The sequence below is a fragment of the Perca flavescens genome, chromosome 5, assembly GCF_004354835.1.
Source record: "Perca flavescens isolate YP-PL-M2 chromosome 5, PFLA_1.0, whole genome shotgun sequence".
In the NCBI taxonomy this organism is placed as follows: Eukaryota; Metazoa; Chordata; class Actinopteri; order Perciformes; family Percidae; genus Perca; species Perca flavescens.
The window spans coordinates 4,634,214-4,656,246 of record NC_041335.1 but is presented as its reverse complement, the minus strand read 5'-3'; the positions used below and the strand labels follow the sequence as shown (position 1 = coordinate 4,656,246).

The following is a 22,033-nucleotide window of genomic DNA, read 5'->3' as shown; positions in this document are numbered from 1 at the left end:
GCACCTTTCGAAAAAAGGTTAAAGCGTAACTCTCGCCAAAATGCATCCTAGGGTATTTTTGTGAATGTACGTGAGTCAAACTTTAGTTTAAAAGCATATTTAGGACCGAATCGCCATTTTTAAGATTCACCATATTCTGGTTTTTGGGTCAAATGGCCTTCTGAATGGGATTGCTAGGGGCACTTTTATGCTAGTCTCAAAATAGCTATTTTTGAAATACTAAGAAGGCTCGACACAACATGAAACTATGCTCGAAGTATCACCAGGGGCTCTACACATGAACGAAAGCATTGACAACATTGTTTGTGTACACAGATTTACTAAAAAGAAAGGTTTTGAACAACCCACCGCAGCTGTTGTTGTTTCCGGTCACTACCACTTCGGCAGCCAAAACGAGTCGATATCCGAATACAAATGAACAGACTCCATATGAGGCTCTTTTTTCAACTACAAGGTCAATATTGTTTTTCCAATAACGACAAAACAACGACTTATCTGTGCATTTATATGGAACTAAGCTTTAGGAGCTTTCCGTCTTTACTCTCCTCCCTGTTACGTTGCATTCGGAAATCGATTGTTTTTTACTGATAAAATGGCTGCTAAATATGCTTTTGTTTGACTCACGTACATTGACAAAAATACCCTAGGATGCATTTTGGCGAGAGTTACGCTTTAACTACGTGTCGCAGCGTCTCCCACCTTGGTCGGAAGGCACAGGGGAGACACTTTGTTTCTCTCACTATGAATCTAGAGTCGCTACTCGCGCCGAAGCTAATCGCCGTCATTCTCTCTCTCGCTCTATCACCCACTCCCCACACAGCTCAATGTTGTTTTTTACCCCCAACGTCTCCTTCCAGGCAGCGCTGCGACCGCTGCCTTCAAGGCACCTAACCCTAACCTTAACCTTAACCATAACCATAACCATAACCATAACCAGTGCCTCCCAACGGTGCCTTCCAGGCAGCGCTGTCTGGAAGGCACAGTAGGGGGCAAAAAACACAGATAAACCCCCCACACACCAAATATAAACATCGGGCCACTTACGTAGGCTACGGCGAAAGCTCTGCGTAGAGCCTCCGCAGAACCATAAATCAAGCTGTTAGGTTAGTCCTGTGAAAGCCTGAAACCCTTCATCTCACCCAATGTATGCTGGGATAGGTTGCCTTGCCCTGAAGAGGATAAGCAGGTACAGAAAATAGATGGATTTTTTTGGTATTTTGTACAATCTAGGAATATTGGCTCAGTCTACCGTTACACTCAATGTAAGTTAGTACGAGTAAGTGCACCAACCAAATGTCTATATGCACAAGTGTCCCCCAGTGTGGTTGGCTGCAATCTTAATGTGGCGTGGGTGACTGAGGCGGATCTTGCTGCTCTGGCTCTGTGTCTGTTTCTGCCTCGCTCTCCGCGTCCTGCTCTGGCTGCTGCTGTTGCTCAGGCTGTTGTTGCTCAGGCTGTTGTTGCTCAGGCTGTTGTTGCTCAGGCTGTTGTTGCTCAGGCTGTTGTTGCTCAGGCTGCTGTTGCTCAGGCTGCTGTTGCTCAGGCTGCTGTTGCTCAGGCTGCTGTTGCTCAGGCTGCTGGATCAGTCCTCCGTCCTGTGCTGTGTTGTACGAGCCACAGCTGCTGCACTTCATCCCCAGTACATGGAAAGGCACCGTGCAATGGGCTTGGCAGTCGTTACATATAATCTGTAGTAAGAAAAAAACAAAATGGATTAAATATAAAGCTAGACCCCACAATCACCAAAGCCCATCTTTTTTGTACAAATTGGAAGGAATTAAACGCAAAAATTGGGCATGTCTAAAAAATGAGATTCTGATCAATCAGTAATTCAACCCTTCTTTTACCTAAAGTATTACTTGTGCAGGTTATTGTATTATTGAGGTCTTACTTTGACAGTAGCACCCTGGTATTCAGTGGGCATCGGTGACTGGGCAATGTCTTTGTCGATTTGATCCCAGTGGTCCTCCATGTTCCAGGCAGAGTGCATACACAGGGGGCAGCGATACGCTCTAAACCAAATGAGGAAAATGTACAGTTAGTGGAAGAGCTCAGGTCAGTGATCAGATTTACAGCATCACCTAACCCAGACCTGATTTTGGAACCATGGCTGACTTATTTTAAAGGGATGCTTTGCCGATTTTAAACCAGCTCTGTGTCATCTTTGTGTGGGCGGTATGTTTAGATGAACGGTGTTTGTCCAGTGCGTGGAGCTAAAATCAGCAAAATTTCTCTTTAAATGTAATGACAGAATACGCCGCTTCCTAGGGCTAGGTATCGTTCAAAAATATTCAATACTAGTACCGATACGAATACCGTGACTTTGATACCGGTTCCTAAACGATACTTTTTTCGATACCACTTTTATAAAACAAAAAGAAATTACAAACATTTCACATTACGGCACAAATCTATTTATTTATTTTCAGCTCCTGCTAAGTGTTTTTCCTGCGTGTCTCTACGACGTAATGTTAGACAGCCAATCACAAACATTATTAGATCTTGGTAGAAGCATGCTGCGTGCTTATTGGATCACTGACGCTGATTAGATTTACTCCTTAGGTATTAAAATTGGGCATTTTTAGATACTCAATACTTTTGAGGCAATTTGGTCGGTGCAAAAAATGTATTGAATTCGGTACCTAAAAACTCACTGACTGATGCAATCAAATGAAATGTATTGAAATGGTCTTGCAAAACAAACAATAAATAATCCATTAACCTGGAACCAGACCGTATTTTTTTTTAGGAAAACGGACTGATAAGACATACCCTGTTCTGACCATGTCATCGAAGCAGGTCCTGCGGAGAATGTGAACAAACACGTTAATTGTTACCTTTATGTCATAACACATCTTGAACTATGATTACTAAATAAATATAACCTATATTTAAGTATAATGTAGGGCTTGAAAATATAACATTTAGATTTATTAGTCTACATCATCGACAATATTTTAATGCCTTTTCAATTCCCTTCATCTTTGTAATTATATTTCTATTTTTGTTTTACATATACTATGACTATTTTTTTTTAAAACATGGCATATAGAGTAAACAATCTGTATAGAAATCTTTTAGGCCACATTCCTACAGTCATGTATTTTTCCTGCAGTGTGATAGAAATTGGGATATATATACAAACAGCAAAATATGCACAAGTCAATCCCACTGACCAACACTGAGCTACTAGTCTTTAGAGTCATACTTGTGTAAAAGATGGCCGCATGGAAGAACGTGAGCTCCAATTCTGGACGTGTGAATATCCTGTAAATGCAAAAGAGAATCATGTCAAATTGTGGAGAAAATAATGGATTGCATAAAAAGCCAACAACCCTAGCAATACTGTCCCCTAATGTAATATAGGTTTTGTTACCTCCATACACACTGGGCAGTTCTGCCTCGAAACATTTTCAACACACTGAAACATAAAAGGCAGTTGTAAATGACAGCAGCGTGGACGCTCATTTGCTCGTCAAACAGAATACATACATGTGATGTATGCGGGTCAGAAAACAGATGCAGGCTAATAATCACCTTGTGGTTTCCCCGCAGATCCTGGGCTAGACACAGATTGCACTTTTCACAATGGAAATAATTCCCCCTGGGCCCAATCCTGTAGGGGTCAAAACACAGTGTCACTGATGACAATTACCTCATGTATGGGTATGTGTAACATGACATAACAAGCGTCAACAGCAGTATGGTGGATACTAAAACCCACTGCATTTTTGTCTGTAGTTTTAGACAATTTAGAAACACTGAAATCTAATACTAGGTTGATAAATTTTAAAAACTTGAATTACTGTTGCAAAAAAAGGAAACTTTAAGAAGGTACCTTGAGACATTTATACTTTTATTTTGAAATATCCATATCATTGATACTTAATCATTAATCATAATTATAGCCTTAGTAGAAGACACTAAGTCTTCTACTAAGGCTATAATTATGAGAAGATTTGAGAAGCCGGGTGACGTGTATATAAAAAGAAATATGAATTCTACTATTGCTCACCTGCATATTCCACAGGGCAGACAGTGGTACTGCTTCTTATCCTTGTCAAACAAGTGGCAAATGTCACAGTAATACTCCCCAAACTGCACATGACACTGCTGGCAAGTCTGCTTCGCCTAAAAGAGTGATATCTGTACTTAACCACTACATACACAAATGCAACAGAAACACCAAAAGGGAAACAATTGCCATTTAAGATCACTGAGTGGTCCTGCGGCTACAGCTGAACATTGGAGTTGAAACATATCAGCTGCCGTTGTTTGTCTCAGTTACCTGTTGCACTGTTTGACACTCGGAGCACTGCACCTCTCGGACTTTGAATCGATCCATCTGGTGGTTCTCCTCCGCATCGTGGCACAGCCGACACACATACAGTTTACCACAGCAGGGTGCCTGCAGTGCACGGACACGTGATTACACACAGGTATTATGGTTGCACGATATTGACAAAATGTGATATTGCGATATCAATTATGAATATTGTGATATCAATATTAATTTCGATATTTTTTAAACATATGTAAAATTACAAAAGTTACGGGGAAACGCATCAAAATAGATTCAAACAAGTTTTCTTACAACTCAAGGTTTATTTCAAGTCATATTGGACTGGTACAACATGTCGACCATGTCTACAGAACAGGACATGTTTTACTGGTTGTACAGTAGGATTGGGCATTGAGAACCGATTCCTACTTGGAATCGTTTCAAAAATTACGATTCCATCGGAATCGTTTTTTTATTGGAATCGTTTGGAGGATTTGGTTTCAAATCTGATCATGGGTTACAAATTTATTCTGTCGAAATATGCACACACACGTGGTATGCTCCATAGGGTTTGTCATGTAGTGGACCCGTGCGCTGACGTGCACCAGAGATGGGGACTCGAGTCTGAGACTCGGACTCGAGTCGCACTTAAGTCGCACAAACAGCTGACTTCAGACTTGACTTGCGAATCGACCCAAAAGACTTCAGACTCGAGCTTCGAGACTCATCAACAACTTGTTTTCATGCAATTATGCTTTTTAAATCTAAATTTATTCATGTATTTCCATTTTCTTTTATTGGTGCATATACCTTGGGGAAACGTATGACGAGCTGCATGTCCCCTGCCCTTCGCCATAATGTGCAATGTAACGCATGCGTTATGCCTTAGGCCGGTTACACCCCATTTATATTTCGGCTCCCATGTTAACAGGTTAGAGCTTACACATTGCCGGCGTGAGACGCGTGCCTGCTATAAATAGAACCGACGCCTATTTTTCACGCAAGACGCAAGCGTGTTGGAAGCGTTTCCAGGCAAAATAGAATAGGAAAATATGTTTATATGTCATTTAGACACGAATGCATATTAATAAATGACATCTTGATGTTTGAAAGTCTAGGATTTGACATCAATGTAGATATAAATGTAATACAAAATTTCAGAGAAAATATTTTCAAATACAGATCGAAATATTCTGTAACATATTTTGCAGTCAATACTGCCGATGTGGTCTTGCTTTAATCAAATCAGTAGGCTGTATTTAAAGGGTAGTAGGATAGGCTACGATAACAACGTGAGTGACGGTCCAACATCAGATAGGCTGTATAGGCTCTTTACAGCTACACAGACAGCCCACTTACCCATTTTTCAGAGTCTGAATCTGTCGGCGCTATGTCCCGAGATCAGCCCTCCCTGTACCTAGCAGCAGGAGCAGCGCCGCGCCAGACACGCTTCTGGTGTGTAGGACACAGAAAAATCCACGCAGCTGAGACGCAACAGAAACGCCACGCTCGCGAGACGCGTGCAGTGTGTAACCGGCCTTATGTGCGCGCACTCGCATATCAAAAAAGTACATTGACGATGGCGACACAAAGTCCTCCCAGAGTTGTGCCTTTTGTCATTAGTTTTGCTTTTAATAACTTGGTAAACAGTGGAAGTAAGTGAACAGCTACATGCAAGGTGTGTGGCACCAAGATAAATGATGCCCGATCAACGCCAAACTTGATCAGACATCTCAAAACGCACCTAAATATGTGAGTCACTCTCACGCTAATGTGAAAGAGACATTAAATTTAGCATATATTATCACAGGTAACAAGCCAACCATCGCAAAGTTCTGTGCTAATGCTGGGAACAGGCACATTGTATCTTTATAGTTAGTAGTTGCTGAGGCTCAGACATCCATGGCACACAGGAGGCGGGACGCACGGATCCATCTCCCCAGGAAGAAACGCTGTGCCGGGTGGGCAAACTCATATGATGCGTAATTGATCCCGTGGATCAATTTGTAGGCTATTAAGTGAACATTAAGCAGTATCGGCTCCAAATATCGGCTCAAGAAAATCGGCAGCCCGTATCGGTCATCGGCTAAGGCTGATGAAGAAAAGAAAGAAATCGGTATCGGCACTAAAAAAATCCATATCAGTCGATCCCTAATACTTATTGCAACACTTTCAATATATTGCGATAACGATATTATATATCTTGCACTCCTAGATATAATATTGCGCAACGTGATATTGCGATAACGATATTGAGTCGATGTATCTTGCACCCCTAGGTATGTCAACCATAGTCATATCACAGTTTATGCTTACACTTAAGGGTAGCCTCAACAACACATTGAATATGGCTACAACAAAAAGAAGTTTATAGAAATGTAAAATGAAAGCCTCAATTCCCTTTTTGTAGGCATGAATGTAGTAAATTAAATAAACAATAACTGAGTAATGACATACTCACTAAACTCTTAAACCCTCGCCCTTCCCCTAATGTTTTACAGCTAACATATAAGAAACGTATAGGACACTAACGTTAACTAATATGTCGTAACCACACCCGGCTAGCGTTTAACGTGAAGTAACGTAACGTTAAAGTTAACTAGCTAGGTTAGCTGTGAGTGGTTGCTACTAGAGCTATACAGTAGCAGCACTACTCGTTATAGCAGTCACATTGAGGCATATTCAACACCAATATGCATCCATCATGTATTTATGGCAAATATGTATACAACACATTTCAAGAACTCACTTTCAATAAGCAGCTGCGCACATAATGCTCACAACCGGCAGGCGAAGCCATGTTTGCTCCAAAATTGGCTCTTCTTCTAGTGCGATGACGGGGTCGCCCTCTTTTCTTTTTCTCTTCCTTTTTGACGGCGTAGACGCAGCATTACCGCCCTCTTCCGTTTGAGAATCATAACCGTTTCATATTCATATTAGTTATGTACAGGGCTCAAAATAAGCACCAGAACAGCCAGAAGTGCTGGTAGAATATTCAGATGTCTGTTATATTCCCTTCGCTCAACCGGCCAAAAACTATTGTTAAACTATTGAGTGGCTATCAATTTGAACATTCACTAGCCATTTGGCTGATGGACAAAAAAAGTTAATTTTGTGCCCTGTTTATGTATTGAAAATAAATTGCTGAAGCAAATCGATGTGGCAGAATGTCAGTGGCTCCATTCCCTTACTCTCTTCCTCTGTTCAATTTTGGGATTTTGAAATCAGATAATTTTCACGTTCAGATGAATCCATATAAATATGGGTGAACCATAGGTGAAACTGGAATCATCAACATTTAAGGAAAACTACTATTTCATTTCTTGCTGTGACTGTTTATTGTTTTACCTAGCTACCTGCACAGGGACTACGGGCGGGAAATATCAATTGTACTACCTGGTAATGAATCTCTCCTTGTTCTTATCCAAAGTGAATATTAAATTGTGCATTGTCCCTGATTAAATTAAAATTACATTACGTTACTATTTAATACACCGCAGTATTAGATGTTTGCCACTGCTTTTTAATGCACCGCAGTATTAAATGTTTGTCACTGCTTTTGTTCTCATCCTTTGCCTTCCCTTTTCATATATCGGTTTATAAATGTCATACCCCACGTTAGTTAATCAGGACGGCGCCGCTGGTGTAGTGGTATCATGCAAGATTCCCATTCTTGCGACCCGGGTTCGATTCCCGGGCGGCGCACGTATTTTGCTTAGGTAATCAAAATACATTAAAATGTTTCAATGTCGCACAAGTAGCTATCTAGTTGATGAACTGTAGCTAATAACGATGAAGTTCTAATAAACTCCTTTGCAAGTAACCTTCTTCTGCAACTTGCTGGGTTACATGCATTTCCCAGATGTTTCCAGTTGTAATTTCCCTAACGTTGTTGCACCTTGGTCGATTAAGCTATGACCACGACTAGGCTGATGAGAAATTATTATTATTATATTATTATGCAAAGCTACAAAACTCGCTGTTTTTACAGCTTATGCCATAAAGATGTGAAGCACATCTTTGTGTGTGGGAGTAAAGAGCGCTTGATTCTGGCTTCATTTCAGCGCGCAGGTTGACGCTGCTGACGCCGCTCCTCCGCCATCTTCAACTTCCTATTGTTTGCATCAGACTGAGGCTGTCTGCGGTGTGTGTGAGAGCAGAATCGGCCACCGATTTATCATTAAATAGTAGATATAGTCTTTACGTTCGCGGTCGCTCAAGTTCAGCACAAACCATTTGTATGTCATTGGATTAAAGACCTCTCAGGACGCGACCACTAAACCTTGATGATGGAGGACGATCAACCCAGAACCTTGTGAGTAACAGTGGCCTTGTCTATGTCCTGGAATGGGAAGGCTCTGTGTAATACGGCGCGTCCGAAATGTTTCCACGTTGTTGTTTCAATTAAAAACTGTAAAACCCTTTAATTTAGTCGCAAGTGGGCATTTAATTCGCTTTATCACTTAATGGCGTCAATAGTGACGTTTGTAAATACAATGAGACATATTGAATTTTTTATTTGAACGTAAAATTCTGTTTGATTTAGTCATATAAATAGACGGAACCATAACTAGCCTGAAAATGAAACTGAATGGCTAGCTAATGCTAAGTATCATTAGCCAAAGATGCAAACGCAGCTAACGTTAGCCGGTCACTTCTTGTAAAATGCTCACGTTTTCATTGAATCATATCGATATTCGCTAAAAGAGTCGCCTTTTATTAGCAATAGAACGGCGTTAGCCAGACTCTCGCGGAAGGGATGTAATTTTAGTGCCGTTAGCAGCCAACCCACATAACATGAGGCCCGTTTGAACCGGCTAGCTTTATCTTTAGCTAGCTGGCAGACGAGCCACGTCAACGCTCGAAGAGACGGCCCGGGACAGCTCCAGTAAGACTGACCATACTCGAGTTGTCTGTGTAAAATTGAGACCATTCCCACTCATATGTAGTCTACTATACTTGTTTTTATGTAAATCTAAGGAATTGTTGTGGGTCGTAGCTAGCCCGGTTAACTAGCCTTTGTTTGCATGCTACTTCCTGTTTGACAAAGACTCAATTACCCAATCTCTCTCCTTGTTTGCAGGTATGTGGGGAATCTGTCCAGGGATGTCACCGAGCCCCTCATTCTGCAGGTCTTCACACAAATAGGACCCTGCAAGAGCTGTAAAATGATAGTTGATGTGAGTGTTATCCTCTCTGGTATATATTGTTTCACAATAGGAAATGGCATTCAACACTGGCCTGAAAGGTGGTGGTGCTACTTGTGGAAATCTCAATCTACATTTGTGCTTGATATTGATTTTCCTCTCTCAGTCTATTATATCAGGCCTGACACTCCAAACTACAGTAGGTGGCTCTTGTCATCTGCGGTGATTAAATTGTCAACCTTGCTGTGGACTTAATATCAGTCTTGTTTCCCGTTGACAGACGGCTGGAAATGATCCGTACTGCTTTGTGGAGTTCTATGACCACAGGCATGCTGCTGCCTCATTGGCAGCCATGAATGGAAGGAAAATAATGGGTAAGGTAAGCTATCGTGTCTACAGGGTGAGTGGGGATGGGTGGGCTTCTGGTGTGGGAAATTTAGGATGTGTGCCTTCTTAAAATAAATAACTAATATTAATAAAAAATTAAAAAACAGTGGACTTCTGGCATTTATATTCAATGAATTACATAGGATAGGGTATTCCAAATGAAAAGGGGAAGCTGCTGGAGCCAGGGCCCAAATCAGATCTTGAATATTTGAGACTGCTGGAAAGTTATCTCTCTGTCTGTAATTTTGGTTCCATTAGGACCACTTTATCCCTCTGGTCTTGAAATATATGAAGCTGTGGTGTTAGGTGTGAGGAATGATGTAATTATGTGGCTTGAGTTAGGGATCCTCTGAATGAGAGCTGTACTGTCAGTCTAAGACCATGTAAGCTCCATTGGAAGGATAGCAAAACAAAGTCTGGGAGGATCTGGATGAAGTCAGGTTATCTAGAACAATAGAGCAAACACTAACATTTTAATCTGCAACATTTAAAAGACCACAGTGCCTTTTTTTATTATTATAAAAGAATATTAAAGTGGTGCAAGATGTTTTATTGAGTTGAGTTTCTGGGTTCAGTGCTAAGACATAAACCAGAAAATCAAATGACTGCGCGCTGAATTGCACAACCAAACTAGTTGAGGTGCATTTCATTGGCAACAACCACAGATAAGTTGTGTAACTTTCACTAGTATCTGCATTTGTTGTTATTGGCTTATGCCTCCCATTATGTTTTAACATGGCATTGATGCCCCCCTTTGTACATATCGTGATCATACTCTTTGCTTTTTGCAAGAAAATACCAAATCCAATTAGAAAATTGTTTTGTCACAAATGGAGGCCAGTTGCAGTCTATTTTCTGTTAAGTTAATTAAGATCTGAGAGGAGATTAATTTTCTTGCATTACGTCACTGGACATACACAGGGCAGAAGTGAGTGAGAAGGCACCACATCATGTTGCATTTAAAGTCTCAGTCAACTTGACGTTTTTAAATACTTTAAAGTCAGCCTTTAAATAGTGCTGGGCGGTATGACCGAAACTTTGAATCAGGGCCTGATATATCTCAGTTTTTTTTTTTTCTTTTCTGCGTACCGAAGGATTTGATTACTGTAGGGTTTGCTTTGCCCTACAGAATTGTACAATATAAGACGGTATCAGGATGCACGAATCAGTTGCAGAATGTAAACAATTTCTATTGTGAAAACAACGAAAGTAGCAACAAAAAAAAAATTGATACGCCAAAAACTTGCTTTCTTTCTCTTCAAAACAAACTATTTTAGTCGTATAAACACTATAAGCGGACCACAGGTCTGTTATTGTAGAAAAGTGGGCGACTGTACACTTCTTCGCTTCAATAGGCCCATTCCATCAAGCAACCTTACCAAATAAGCCAGGCTTAATTTTCAGTTTATTTAGTTGCATAAAGCAAATTCAGTATAGTTAAAGCTCAGTTACTATGGCAACTTAGGCTGGCAGACTAAACTGGTCCGGGGTACTCTCGCTTTGCCAGACCTTCCTCCACAACGCTGCGGAGGAGGAGGAGGGTCTGGCTAGTCCACACAGCATTCCCGGATGGAATGGTCTCTGCGTTGTAGGTTAACGGCTGACAGTTGGACCCCAACGGAAGTACCACAGACTGCTCCGATGTCGTTAATCGTATTGCTAACAAGCCTTCGGGATCTGATTTAAAAAGCCCGGTCTCAGTAAAACTACTCAATATAAAATAAAGTAATAATAAATGGAAACATACAATATTGATTTCTGTTGCCAAAATCAACAACTATTTAAAAAAAAAAAACTAGGAAACAACTACTGAATGACAATTGATTAACGGTACAGGATTAAATGGGCTACTTTTTAACGTTACAAATTAATTCACAATTCACGCAACAATACTATTTACAAAGATGGATATTTACACATAGATAATTACTCTGGATGTACTGTCTCATTAAAACTTTACATTCATTACCTTTCACCTGAGGGATACAAGCCCGGTCTGACTTGTTTCCCCAGGGATGGAAGTTTTATAGCTGGAATGTAACATTGCATACTTTAATCTAGTAACTTATTTAATGTGGAATAACAGTCTTAAAAATACGTAAGTATGACAAATATGTACACGTTACAACTACCAAATAAAAGTGCCGCTGCAAACTAGCCTCGGGAAGGAACTTTGGTGGAACGTGTGTATGTTCAGAAGTAGTTTTAGTCGTGCAACAGAAAACTCAGATTGGACAGATAGTCAGGCTAGCTGTCTGGATTTATAAGGAGCAGTTAACCATAGTCCTCCATAAATCCTCCGGAGTTTAAAATTCCAACACAAAGAAAGAGGAAGGAAACGGACATTGGCCGAAAATACATGCATCCGGCGAAATTTCCTGCTGAACCGGAGCAATCCCAGAAGTGGAACGTCGTGGATATAGACTAGGTCAGGGGCAGTAACCCATGTAAATCCACATGCCACGGGTATGGAACCGCTTTAGCCCTGACCGATTTTGTTAGGTTCATTTAAGTCAGGCGTTGAACTTTAATCTATGCTATTCTTAGCCTGCTTTTATGAGGATCTTTGAAGTATTTTCGCCCCGGCACAACGTACCTCAAATCCAGTGTTTTAATCATTGTTCTGAACCCGTCTTTCTGCACTGTCTGTAGCGTGACCATGTACTTGCATAGGTTGATCGTTATTCCATTCGTAGTGTCGCTCCACCGGTTGCTTTAGGTGACCGAGTAACGGTAAGTTGTTTGCACCAGAGACGACAACACTGACTTTGTCAAAAAAAAATTTAAACAAAAATTCCAAAACCGCAGACAGCCCCTCTATTGGGCACACGTTCTTCTGGTGCGTCTCGGTGTCTCTTTCTTCATTCTCTTTTCTGTTGTTGAATGAAGCGACGGAGCTTCTCCCAGCTTTTAACAGACTGGCTAGCTAGTAGCTGTAACGTTACCCAGCATTCCGTTAGGCAGTGTAAATTTGTAAATGTAGAATTATTAGTGTCCCAAGTTGTTGGGTACCATGGTGTTTTACCCTGTTCAAAGAGAGTTAGTTGTGTTGGTTGCGGCTTCTAGCTCACCCAGTAGAGTGTGTGCCCCATGTAGGCAGAGTCCTTTGCAGCGGCCCGAGTTCGAATCCGGCCTGCGGCCCTTTGTTGCGTGTCACCCCCTCTTTCTCTCCCCCTTTTCCTGTCCATCTAGCAGTAGTGCTCTTCGCGGGTATAACACCGCTGTGGCGTTATGTGAAAAAATGTATACTGTACGGGAAATTAAAACCAGTATACCGGATTAATCGGTATACCGCCCAGCACTACTACTTATAGTTGAGGTTACCAGGTTTTAATGTAAATGATGTAAACATACCCCACCTGGCCTGTTCTTTCTCCGCCCCTCTCCACAGGAGGTCAAAGTCAACTGGGCCACGACGCCAACCAGCCAGAAAAAAGACACAAGTAGTAAGTACAAGGGCTTGTCACTGGGGATAATTGCAATTCATGACATTAATACACTGGACACCTCTAATTTATAAGTAATATGTTAATGAGTTGGGGAAAAAAAAATTACATGGAAAAGATTTGCATATATGTTTACATACTATTATGTAGTCCCAAAATTCCCTTCATTCACTTGTGTGGAATGTGGTTTTTGCCAACCTGACTCTCCTGTCGTCCTTCCCCGATACAATCAGCACTTCTAGACAGGAAGTCACAATCTGGAAAAAAGTATAAAGCTACAGTTTTGCGGTTGCAAAACTGTAGTTTGAATGAGACATAATGGGACAATTCTGCTTCCAACCTGTAGGGGGACCGAAGAGGGGAAAGTTCTCTAGTGTTTCTTTAAGTTAAATAATTGCAACATCATTGCAGAAGTTTCAATATATATATATATATATATATATATATATATATATATATATATATATATATATATATATATATATATATATATATATATATATATATATATATAAAATAAATAAATAAATAAATAACAATATAAATAACAATTCTTTATTTTTTTTCATAATCGAGCATCCCTAGTAACACCCAGCATGTCTAAACCATGTCAACCCCCCCCATCCCAATAGATCACTTTCACGTCTTCGTTGGAGACCTCAGCCCAGAAATAACTACAGAAGACGTCAAAGCTGCCTTCGGTCCATTTGGCAGGATATCGTAAGTATCAAGAGTTACTGATGAAGATACTTGAATCACGGATTGACAATAGAAAATGAACGGGATGCATTGTTATCCACTGTTCTGCCTCATACCTATAAAACCTATAAAGAAAGTGATCATAGAATTCTTAAATGTTTACATACATTGAGGGTAATGACATATACTGTATATAGGGTTGGGTATCGCTTGGATTTTTACCGGATACCAGTGTTAAAACGATACTTTTAAAATGGTGCCGATGACAAAAACGACTAGATGGGAAAGGGGCATTTTACAATAACCTTGAATGCACTACGAGACTGGCGAGGCAAGTTTTAAGTAAACATACTGTCGGTGTTGTTTTTCCGACAGCAGCAGCTGCACACTGTTACATCACACTTTACACCGTTTAGCTGTCAGCATTTAAACCGTGTTTAATCCAGCTGCTGGCTAACGGTAGGCTAACGTTACCCGCTGCCAAGTGTAACGTTAACTAGCGGCACATGCAGCAACGTTTCTGTTGTTTCTTAACGTCCGTTTCAGAGCATCAGAGAGCAGCGCACCTTTTTAGTACTGTCAAGCTTTGTGTTGTGCTGCATGTTTATAATGTACTCCTATTGGTGTGTTTGTTCACAGAGATGCTCGTGTTGTGAAAGATATGGCTACAGGGAAATCTAAAGGCTATGGCTTTGTCTCTTTCTTCAACAAATGGGCAAGTACAAAGACACGACTGACCTAACGATACACCTTAGTGCAACGTCCCTGTAATTGGGAAGCCTCTGCTATTCAAGCAGGCTTTTAGTTGAGGGGTTTTTATGGCTGTTTGTTTTCTATTTGTATTTACATTTTCTTGTATTTTAATTTGTTGTATTGCATTACATTTTATTGTGAAGCACTTTGTGACTTTAATCTGTGAAAGGTGCTATACAAATAAACGTACTTACTTCTGCTGTTACTGTATGGGAATTATCAAAGCAACATGCTCCAAAAACAGAACCGTTTTCCTTCTTTGCGTTGCATTAGACATTTTCAGGCCTCACAAATGACCGGGTTCTGTGCTTCCCAAGGGATATATGTGAGATTGTTTTACGTTATTACACTCCAGCTCGATGGAATAACCCCGTTCCTTTCTGCGTTCCAGGATGCAGAGAACGCCATTCAGCAGATGGGCGGTCAGTGGTTAGGAGGCAGACAGATTCGAACCAACTGGGCCACAAGGAAGCCCCCCGCCCCAAAGACCACCTATGAAAGTGCGTTATCGTGACTGCGCATGCTCTGCTTGTTTACACAGGATGTTGGACCGATGTATTCACGGTAGATAAATGTCTCCCGTCTCTCCCGGCAGGTAACTCCAAGCACCTATCCTTTGATGAAGTAGTGAATCAGTCCAGTCCCAGTAACTGCACTGTGTATTGTGGCGGAGTCAGCACAGGACTGACAGGTAATGAATACTACAAGTATGATAACGATACTGACAGCGGTAGCATCAGGTAAATGCAGCAGAAGGGTTCAAAGAGATATGAATGAATGTTTTTATTTGATCTTTTTATCATTATTCAGCATTCTTTCAGTGAAGCCAAAGCCAACAAAAAATGTATCCTACTATTAAGTATAATTTGTGTAGCCACATCTTATAACTCGATAGAACTCCATTGTTGTCGTAGAAAAAGAGCCATACCATAACAGCGGATGATATATTCCCTCATGAAAATGAACACGGCCACTGTGCTGTATCGGTGTTTCCGCTTGTGTACATTTTGCGGCGGCAAGGTTAAATGTCACGAAGTCACAAGAACACGGCTCTCGGCGCTCTCTCTCCACTTTGAGGATGAGTAACTGGAACCGTGATGGGACGTCAATCACACGCAAAGCCGTGGCTAATGGGAAAAACAATGGCAAGTTTTCCTCTCGTGCATAGGATTGGGCATCGAGAACCGATTTCAAATCATCGCTTCCCAATTTAATATGCTCAACTTTTGGTTTCCGAAGTGGCCAGACAGGCGCTTGTTGTGTTGCAGCCTTGGAGCACAGTAAGCAGCGCTCTAGTGTGGCTTTATTTTACATTGAAAAAGCCCTGTAAACTGCAAACTGCAACAACTTTTCTCTTATTTGTGAAAATAGGCATGTGACCCCGTTTTGACTCCACCCCTCAAAGAATTGGAATCGATAAGAACCTGATTTGAAAGGAAGAATCGGAATATGGAATCAGAATTGTTAAAATCCCAACGATGCCCAACACGTGCAGCGTGACAGCAGTTCAAAAGCCTTGACGGCTGCGTTCGCCTGGAAGCCGCGCTCGCGCCGTCACGCAACAAATATAAGCGCTACAGTAGCCTGGAGCCGAGCGATACGGGGCACTTAATTTGCTAAATGTACTGTTAAATTAGACAAGAAGTAGCTGTCTAACAACCCCGCGGTCCATCTGCCTCACTGTCCGGAGCTAGGAGACTACTACGCCTGGCAGCAGCTCTAGACACGGACCTTCATTGAGCAGCTGTAGTAACTCCAAGTCAGCCAGGACCAGGGCTCACGGCGGCAGCGCTGGGTCTAACCTCTAACAGCAGCAACAGAAAGTTAGAATAAACACTGCATCCTCTCAGCTTGTCATACTGACGAGGCAAAAATCTAATTGGAGCAATGCTCCAATCAGAGCATGCTCCGATATGCTGTATTTGGAATCCAAAGATGATAAAGTCACATTTCCGAATAAACTTTACTGGCTGTGTTCATCTGTGTGAAAATATGTCTCCCAGTGTGTTAGTATGTCTTCAAAGAGTTTGGAGTTCTATTGTATGTAGACGTAAGCTATTTCAAGCTGTGGCTACACAGACAATACCTGGTGGCGGTATTCATTCATTCATTCATTCATTGGGAATTGTTGATTAAACTGAAAAGATAAGATAATGCCCGTGTTATCTATTTATTACAAAATCTTAGCACAGTTTATTCTGCTCAGAGAGCTCATTCTAAAGCCCAATAGTAGTGTTAGCAAAATTGTGATGGAGCTATGAATTTAACTTGCAACCACCAGGAGACTCGAACCTGAGAATTTTGGTTTGCAACGTTTCTTATGCAGCAAAAGTTTTTATTTTGTATTTTTATGACTCATCAATCCACGTAGAAACAATATCTGATGTACCCTTTCTGTTTGGCCTTCAGAGCAACTGATGAGACAGACTTTCTCTCCCTTTGGACAAATCATGGAAATCAGAGTTTTCCCCGACAAAGGCTATTCATTTGTGAGGTATGTGGAAGTCTTGTGTTTACGTAACCTTTTTCCTTTAAAGCAAGCTCAAAGAATGGTGCACCATTTGTTTTTCAATCCGGTCCTCAGCCATCTGCGGTCCTGCTGAATTATGTTCTAGGCCATATAATCAAGGGCTGCCACTGTGAATGTAGGGAGATTATAATTTACCACAAGGTAGGAGAGAACCTGCAGTGCTCTGGGCACTGAGGCCCTCGTTGAGAACTGCTGGAAATAACATGTTTTCAAACATATAAACGGCGTGCATTTTATCCACATACATTGTTTGTGGTCTCCTGTTTGCAGACGGCAAGAATAATTGGAATGATTACTTACATTCCCCGGGTATTTAGATAAAATGTCTGTTAGATGCTTGCATTGTAGAATGAATTGTTTTGTGTATGTAGGGTTGGGTACCAAAACCTGGTGCTAATACGGCACCGGCGCCTAAACGACCGGTATCTACGGGACCGAATTGTAACGCGGATTTCGGTGCTACTTAAATGCCTGCGCTTCTCTCTGATGCTCTGAAACAGACGTTGGAGGCAACCGGAGCATCGCCGCACGTGACGCTAGTTAACGCTTCGCTTGACGGCAGTTAAAGTTAGCCTACCGTTAGCTAGCAGCTGAATTAAACATTTTTATCACGTTAAAATGCTGACAGCTAAACGGTGTTAAGGGTGTCTGTATTACACTGTAGAGGAGTCTCAACAGCGGGACGTTGAGCAACTGTGCAGCTGCCGTTGTCGGAAAAACACCTGAAACTAGCAAGCCTCGTGGTGCATTCAAAGCGATTGTAAAATACCCTATTCCCCTATTTTTTTTCAAGCATCTGTTCAGGCACCGTTTAGACACCGACACCGTTTTTAAAAGTATCGTTTTAGCACCGGTATTGGAAAAAACCAAACGATACCCAACCCTATGTATAAGTAACTACATACTGTAGTCTTTCTAATAAATGTATGAATCCTCTACTCACGCACCCCCTGTCTTTGTCCAGGTTTAACTCCCATGAGTCAGCAGCCCATGCCATTGTGTCAGTGAATGGCACCTCAATAGAGGGCCACATAGTCAAATGCTACTGGGGAAAAGAGACCCCGGACATGATGAACCCGATGCAGCAGATGCCTATACCCCAGGTAAGGACACCTGTGCTGTACACGCTGTATACAGACAGCCAACCATTAGATGACAAATGTAAGTTGGTGCTGCTGTGTATCCCTGGTCTGTATAACGTATAGCATCAGCTGATACCATAACCCAGGAAGTGATGGACCTCATAATGTACGTATGAGCTTTACATGAAGCATTTCGATGGGACATTAGCCATGTCAAATATTAGTGCATGTATTTTGAACATAAAACAAGTATTTTATTTTTTCCCCCATTTTATTGTGACTTTAAAGCTTCGGCTTTAAAGCCGAAGCTTTTTTTTTATACAGTAAAAATGTGACGAATACATTGTCCCTGAATACTGAAGACTGCTCTATCAGTAAATGGTGCGTCTGAACATGGTGACCTAATGTTTGTCCAGTTGGTTATCCATTTAGAAATGCTGCAAGTTCCTAGCAGGAAATGAAAGTCATGAAATTTCCCTGTATGGATAAACACCAGAATGGCATGTGAAAGATCTAATTATTATATATTTATTCTTTATGATTTACAGATATATTGGTTAATTCATAAGAAAACACAGGCTTCTTGTATTTGAGCAGTTTTCCTTTTCTTCCGTTATCATATAGTTTGCGTCAAATTTGACCCCAATGTTTCTATCTATATCAGAAATTTGGGTTTAGCATTTGGAGAAAGAAAATGTATAAAAGAACGTTGAAAAGAGAAATGGCTTCAAAAACGTGGGGGGAAAAGTTGCACGGTCGACGGAAAGACAACACAAGTGTTAAATAACTTTTATCATTTATTTAATTAGTTTATTTGTCAGGGACAATGTACAAAAAGATGTTTTGTACCAGAGTTGGCTAATGCTTCCTTCTGCAGTCCCCATGGGGGGGGGGGGGGGGGTGGGTGTGGGTGTGTGTATATATGTGTGTATATATATATATATATATATATATATATATATATATATATATATATATATATATATATATATATATATATATATATATATATATATATAAAAACATATAAACTAACTGCTGTCTTAAACCGTACTTGTTGTACTTGACCCTGCAGCAGAGCAAGATGAGCTTCCCTGCGGCAGCCCAGCACTATGGCCAGTGGGGCCAGTGGTACGGCAACGGGCCCCAGATCAGCCAGTACGTCCCGAATGGGTGGCAGGTCCCCACCTACGGCGTCTACGGCCAGGCCTGGAACCAGCAGGGCTTCAAGTAAGTAGCACGGTGTGCACAGGGCTCCCCATTCACCGCCTCCTTCTACTCCAGCACCACCAGAGTCCCCCCTGCAAGACCGGTGCAGCGAGAACCACACCAGGGAGCTGTGCCCCCAACCCCACAGCCCCTCAATTCACTCATCTCGAGGAGATTGAGAAATAAGTCCCCTCCCACACACACACACACACACACACACACACACACACACACACACACACACACACACACACACACACACACAGGACAATCTGAACTTTAATTTTGTTGTAAATCATGTTTCAGTGTGTCACAACTGCTCACTGTGCACATCACATCCTAGGGGTCTGTTCCAAAAATGTTTTTGTCACTTGAATTATAGCCCATAATGGTTCAAAACTGTAGTCTGTTCCAAAAATGATTGTAAGAAGAAAAGGAAAAAAAACAAAACTGGCTTGAACTTGCTAAAGCTTTATTTCGTGAATTTTAGATTTAAAGGTAACAGACTACAGTGGCTCAACAAGATAAATGCTTAAAAGCCCAGAACAAAGTTGTCCCTTCCTGTCCACACCTGGCTAAATTTGTTAATGAAGAATTCACTTCCCTTTTTGTACGATTGCCTACTGTGTGTAAGGACTGTGTTCTGTAAGACTGTTCAGTTGTTGTTTTTTTGTTGGTTTCTTTTGTATGTCTACGTTCATGTCATAGCTTTTTACATTATTTTCCTTTTTGATTTCGTTGATTTCTATTTCTACATTTATCTTGAGGATTTCATCTGTATATGAATGTCAGTAGGACATGTTAAATATCTTTTTGTAGGTTGTTATCAAATTTTGTTTTTATTTAGACAACCTATGTGCAGTGACATATTGTGCACCCAAGACAAATAAAGGAGAGGCCATATGTTGTTGACAGTCTAAACTTCTTGGTGACCAGCTGTATAAATAGGCTCTGTACAAAGGTGTGATTTTTGAATGTACAGTAAATGCACAATTCCAGAGAAAGAGGCTAGGCCTCGCTTGACTTGAAATTTGGAGAGTTTCTATCCTATATAAGCTGCCTTCTCTCCACACTGAACTTAGAATTTAGTTTAATTACATGAATCCTAAAAGACAACGTGTGAATTGGGTGGGAATTTACGTTCCTTTTTGTTGCTCCACTTTGTGGCCAAATGTAGAAGTGTTGCAAAAGGAGTCAAGATAAGCCACACTGTTGTATACAGTGTGGATTATCAGTCTGTAGGCTGGTTGTTGGGAGTGGGAGGGGGGGTTAGGAAGGAATATTTAGCTTGCTGCGCTTAGCCTCTATGCTCTATGTCTGCTTGTCCACCCATGTTTAATCAAATGACCTCCAAAGAGCCCTCCACTTTCTTTGCTAGCCTGATGATTTTTGCCCAGCCTGCCTCACCCTCACAACCTCTGATAACTTTGTTTGCCTTCTTGTTCGCATTCTAGCCTGTCCAGATTTTAGTAGCTCTAATATAAACCGTCCCTTTGGCTCCCTTTCGCCTTGTCTCTTCTAACCTGCTGGCATTTGTCTTTCTGTCTCTCTCTCTCTCTCTCTCTCTCTCTCTCTCTCTCTCTCTCTCTCTCTTTACTTCGTTTTTTGCAGTCACTTACCGGCCAGTGCTGGGTGGACTGGCATGAGCGCCATCAGTAACGGTGGGGTTATGGAGCCTACACAGGGATTGAATGGGAGTATGCTAGCCAACCAGCCCGGTATGGGAGCCGCAGGATACCCCACACACTGATAAGTGGGCAGGGTGGGAGATTTGTCAACCCGCAGCCTCTTATTGGCTGTACGGTACCCTGCGGGGCTGTGTAACACCGCCTCCACTTGTGGCAGGACTAAGACTTTTACTGGGACGTGGAACCTAATGGGAAGGTTGGCGTCTTATAGGAGATGTAAATGGGATTTCGTGGGGGTGGGGGGTGGGTCAGGGTGGGGTAACGGGAGTCAAGGAGGAGTGATTTGACCCACACAGGTATTTACACCCTTTGTGGTAGGCAAGACTGGCAACGAACCAGGGCTCTTACCATTTTTAAGTTAACTGTAAATGAGTATAAAACTGTAAAGGAGAAACTTTTGGATTTTTTTTTTCCTGGTTTTACAAATTGCTTCCATTTTCACATCTTTCCTCTCAGACAGCCGCCGAGTTTTTTTTTTTTTTTTTTTTTTTTTTTTTTTTTAAATAAACTGTTAAAGTCTGAGTCGTGCTAAGTTATGAACTTTAGTTATTTTTTTGAGGAATGGAAATCTGTTTAATTTTTTTCTCATTTTCTCTTGGATTAAAATCAATTGCAGGGATTGTTGCCACTGCTGTTTCTCTGTAAGGGCAGATAAATATTGCACAGTTTTTTCCTCTCTTGTACTTGGACAAATTTGACTACCAAGAGGTGTTTTCCTTTTTGCATTCCATTTCTCCTTCATATCTTTCGGACAGCCTCAAATCTTTCTCGCCACGTGTAAATAACCATTCATTCATTTGAAACGATGTA

The 22,033-nt window shown here is 41.3% G+C and overlaps 2 protein-coding genes and 1 non-coding gene across 3 annotated transcripts; 2 read left to right on the top strand and 1 right to left on the bottom strand.

The window, feature by feature from the left end:
* Positions 1-1,337: 1,337 nt before the first annotated feature.
* rchy1 (ring finger and CHY zinc finger domain containing 1) lies at positions 1,338-7,311 on the bottom strand. The gene is made up of 9 exons (XM_028577646.1): positions 7,032-7,311; positions 4,289-4,408; positions 4,016-4,131; positions 3,538-3,616; positions 3,377-3,421; positions 3,209-3,267; positions 2,773-2,802; positions 1,892-2,012; positions 1,338-1,688 (listed from the first exon to the last, which is right to left on the bottom strand). Exons 1-9 carry the CDS (start codon positions 7,080-7,082, stop codon positions 1,338-1,340), a joined length of 972 nt encoding a protein of 323 aa, XP_028433447.1. The 5' UTR covers positions 7,083-7,311.
* A 605-nt stretch (positions 7,312-7,916) lies between these two features.
* trnag-ccc (transfer RNA glycine (anticodon CCC)) lies at positions 7,917-7,987 on the top strand. Its single transcript has one exon. It is a non-coding gene; the product is annotated as a tRNA-Gly (tRNA).
* A 329-nt stretch (positions 7,988-8,316) lies between these two features.
* On the top strand, positions 8,317-21,450 carry LOC114555562 (nucleolysin TIA-1). The gene is made up of 12 exons (XM_028578047.1): positions 8,317-8,597; positions 9,366-9,462; positions 9,710-9,808; positions 13,208-13,262; positions 13,895-13,982; positions 14,601-14,676; positions 15,106-15,214; positions 15,310-15,405; positions 17,124-17,208; positions 18,209-18,347; positions 19,402-19,556; positions 21,147-21,450. The coding sequence occupies exons 1-12, from the start codon at positions 8,569-8,571 to the stop codon at positions 21,283-21,285; spliced, it is 1,167 nt and encodes a 388-aa protein (XP_028433848.1). The 5' UTR covers positions 8,317-8,568; the 3' UTR covers positions 21,286-21,450.
* The last annotated feature ends 583 nt before the right edge of the window (positions 21,451-22,033 follow it).

Coding starts and splice junctions, on each gene's coding strand:
- rchy1 (XM_028577646.1), bottom strand. CDS start 7,082: ATGGCTTCGCCTGCCGGTTGTGAGCATTATGTGCGCAGCTGCTTATTG. Junction 3,268..3,376: donor ACTGCCCAGTGTGTATGGAG/GTAACAAAACCT, acceptor TTGCATTTACAG/GATATTCACACGTCCAGAAT. Junction 2,013..2,772: donor GATGACATGGTCAGAACAGG/GTATGTCTTATC, acceptor CATTTGGTTTAG/AGCGTATCGCTGCCCCCTGT.
- LOC114555562 (XM_028578047.1), top strand. CDS start 8,569: ATGATGGAGGACGATCAACCCAGAACCTT. Junction 13,263..13,894: donor CCAGAAAAAAGACACAAGTA/GTAAGTACAAGG, acceptor CCATCCCAATAG/ATCACTTTCACGTCTTCGTT. Junction 17,209..18,208: donor AAAGGCTATTCATTTGTGAG/GTATGTGGAAGT, acceptor GTCTTTGTCCAG/GTTTAACTCCCATGAGTCAG.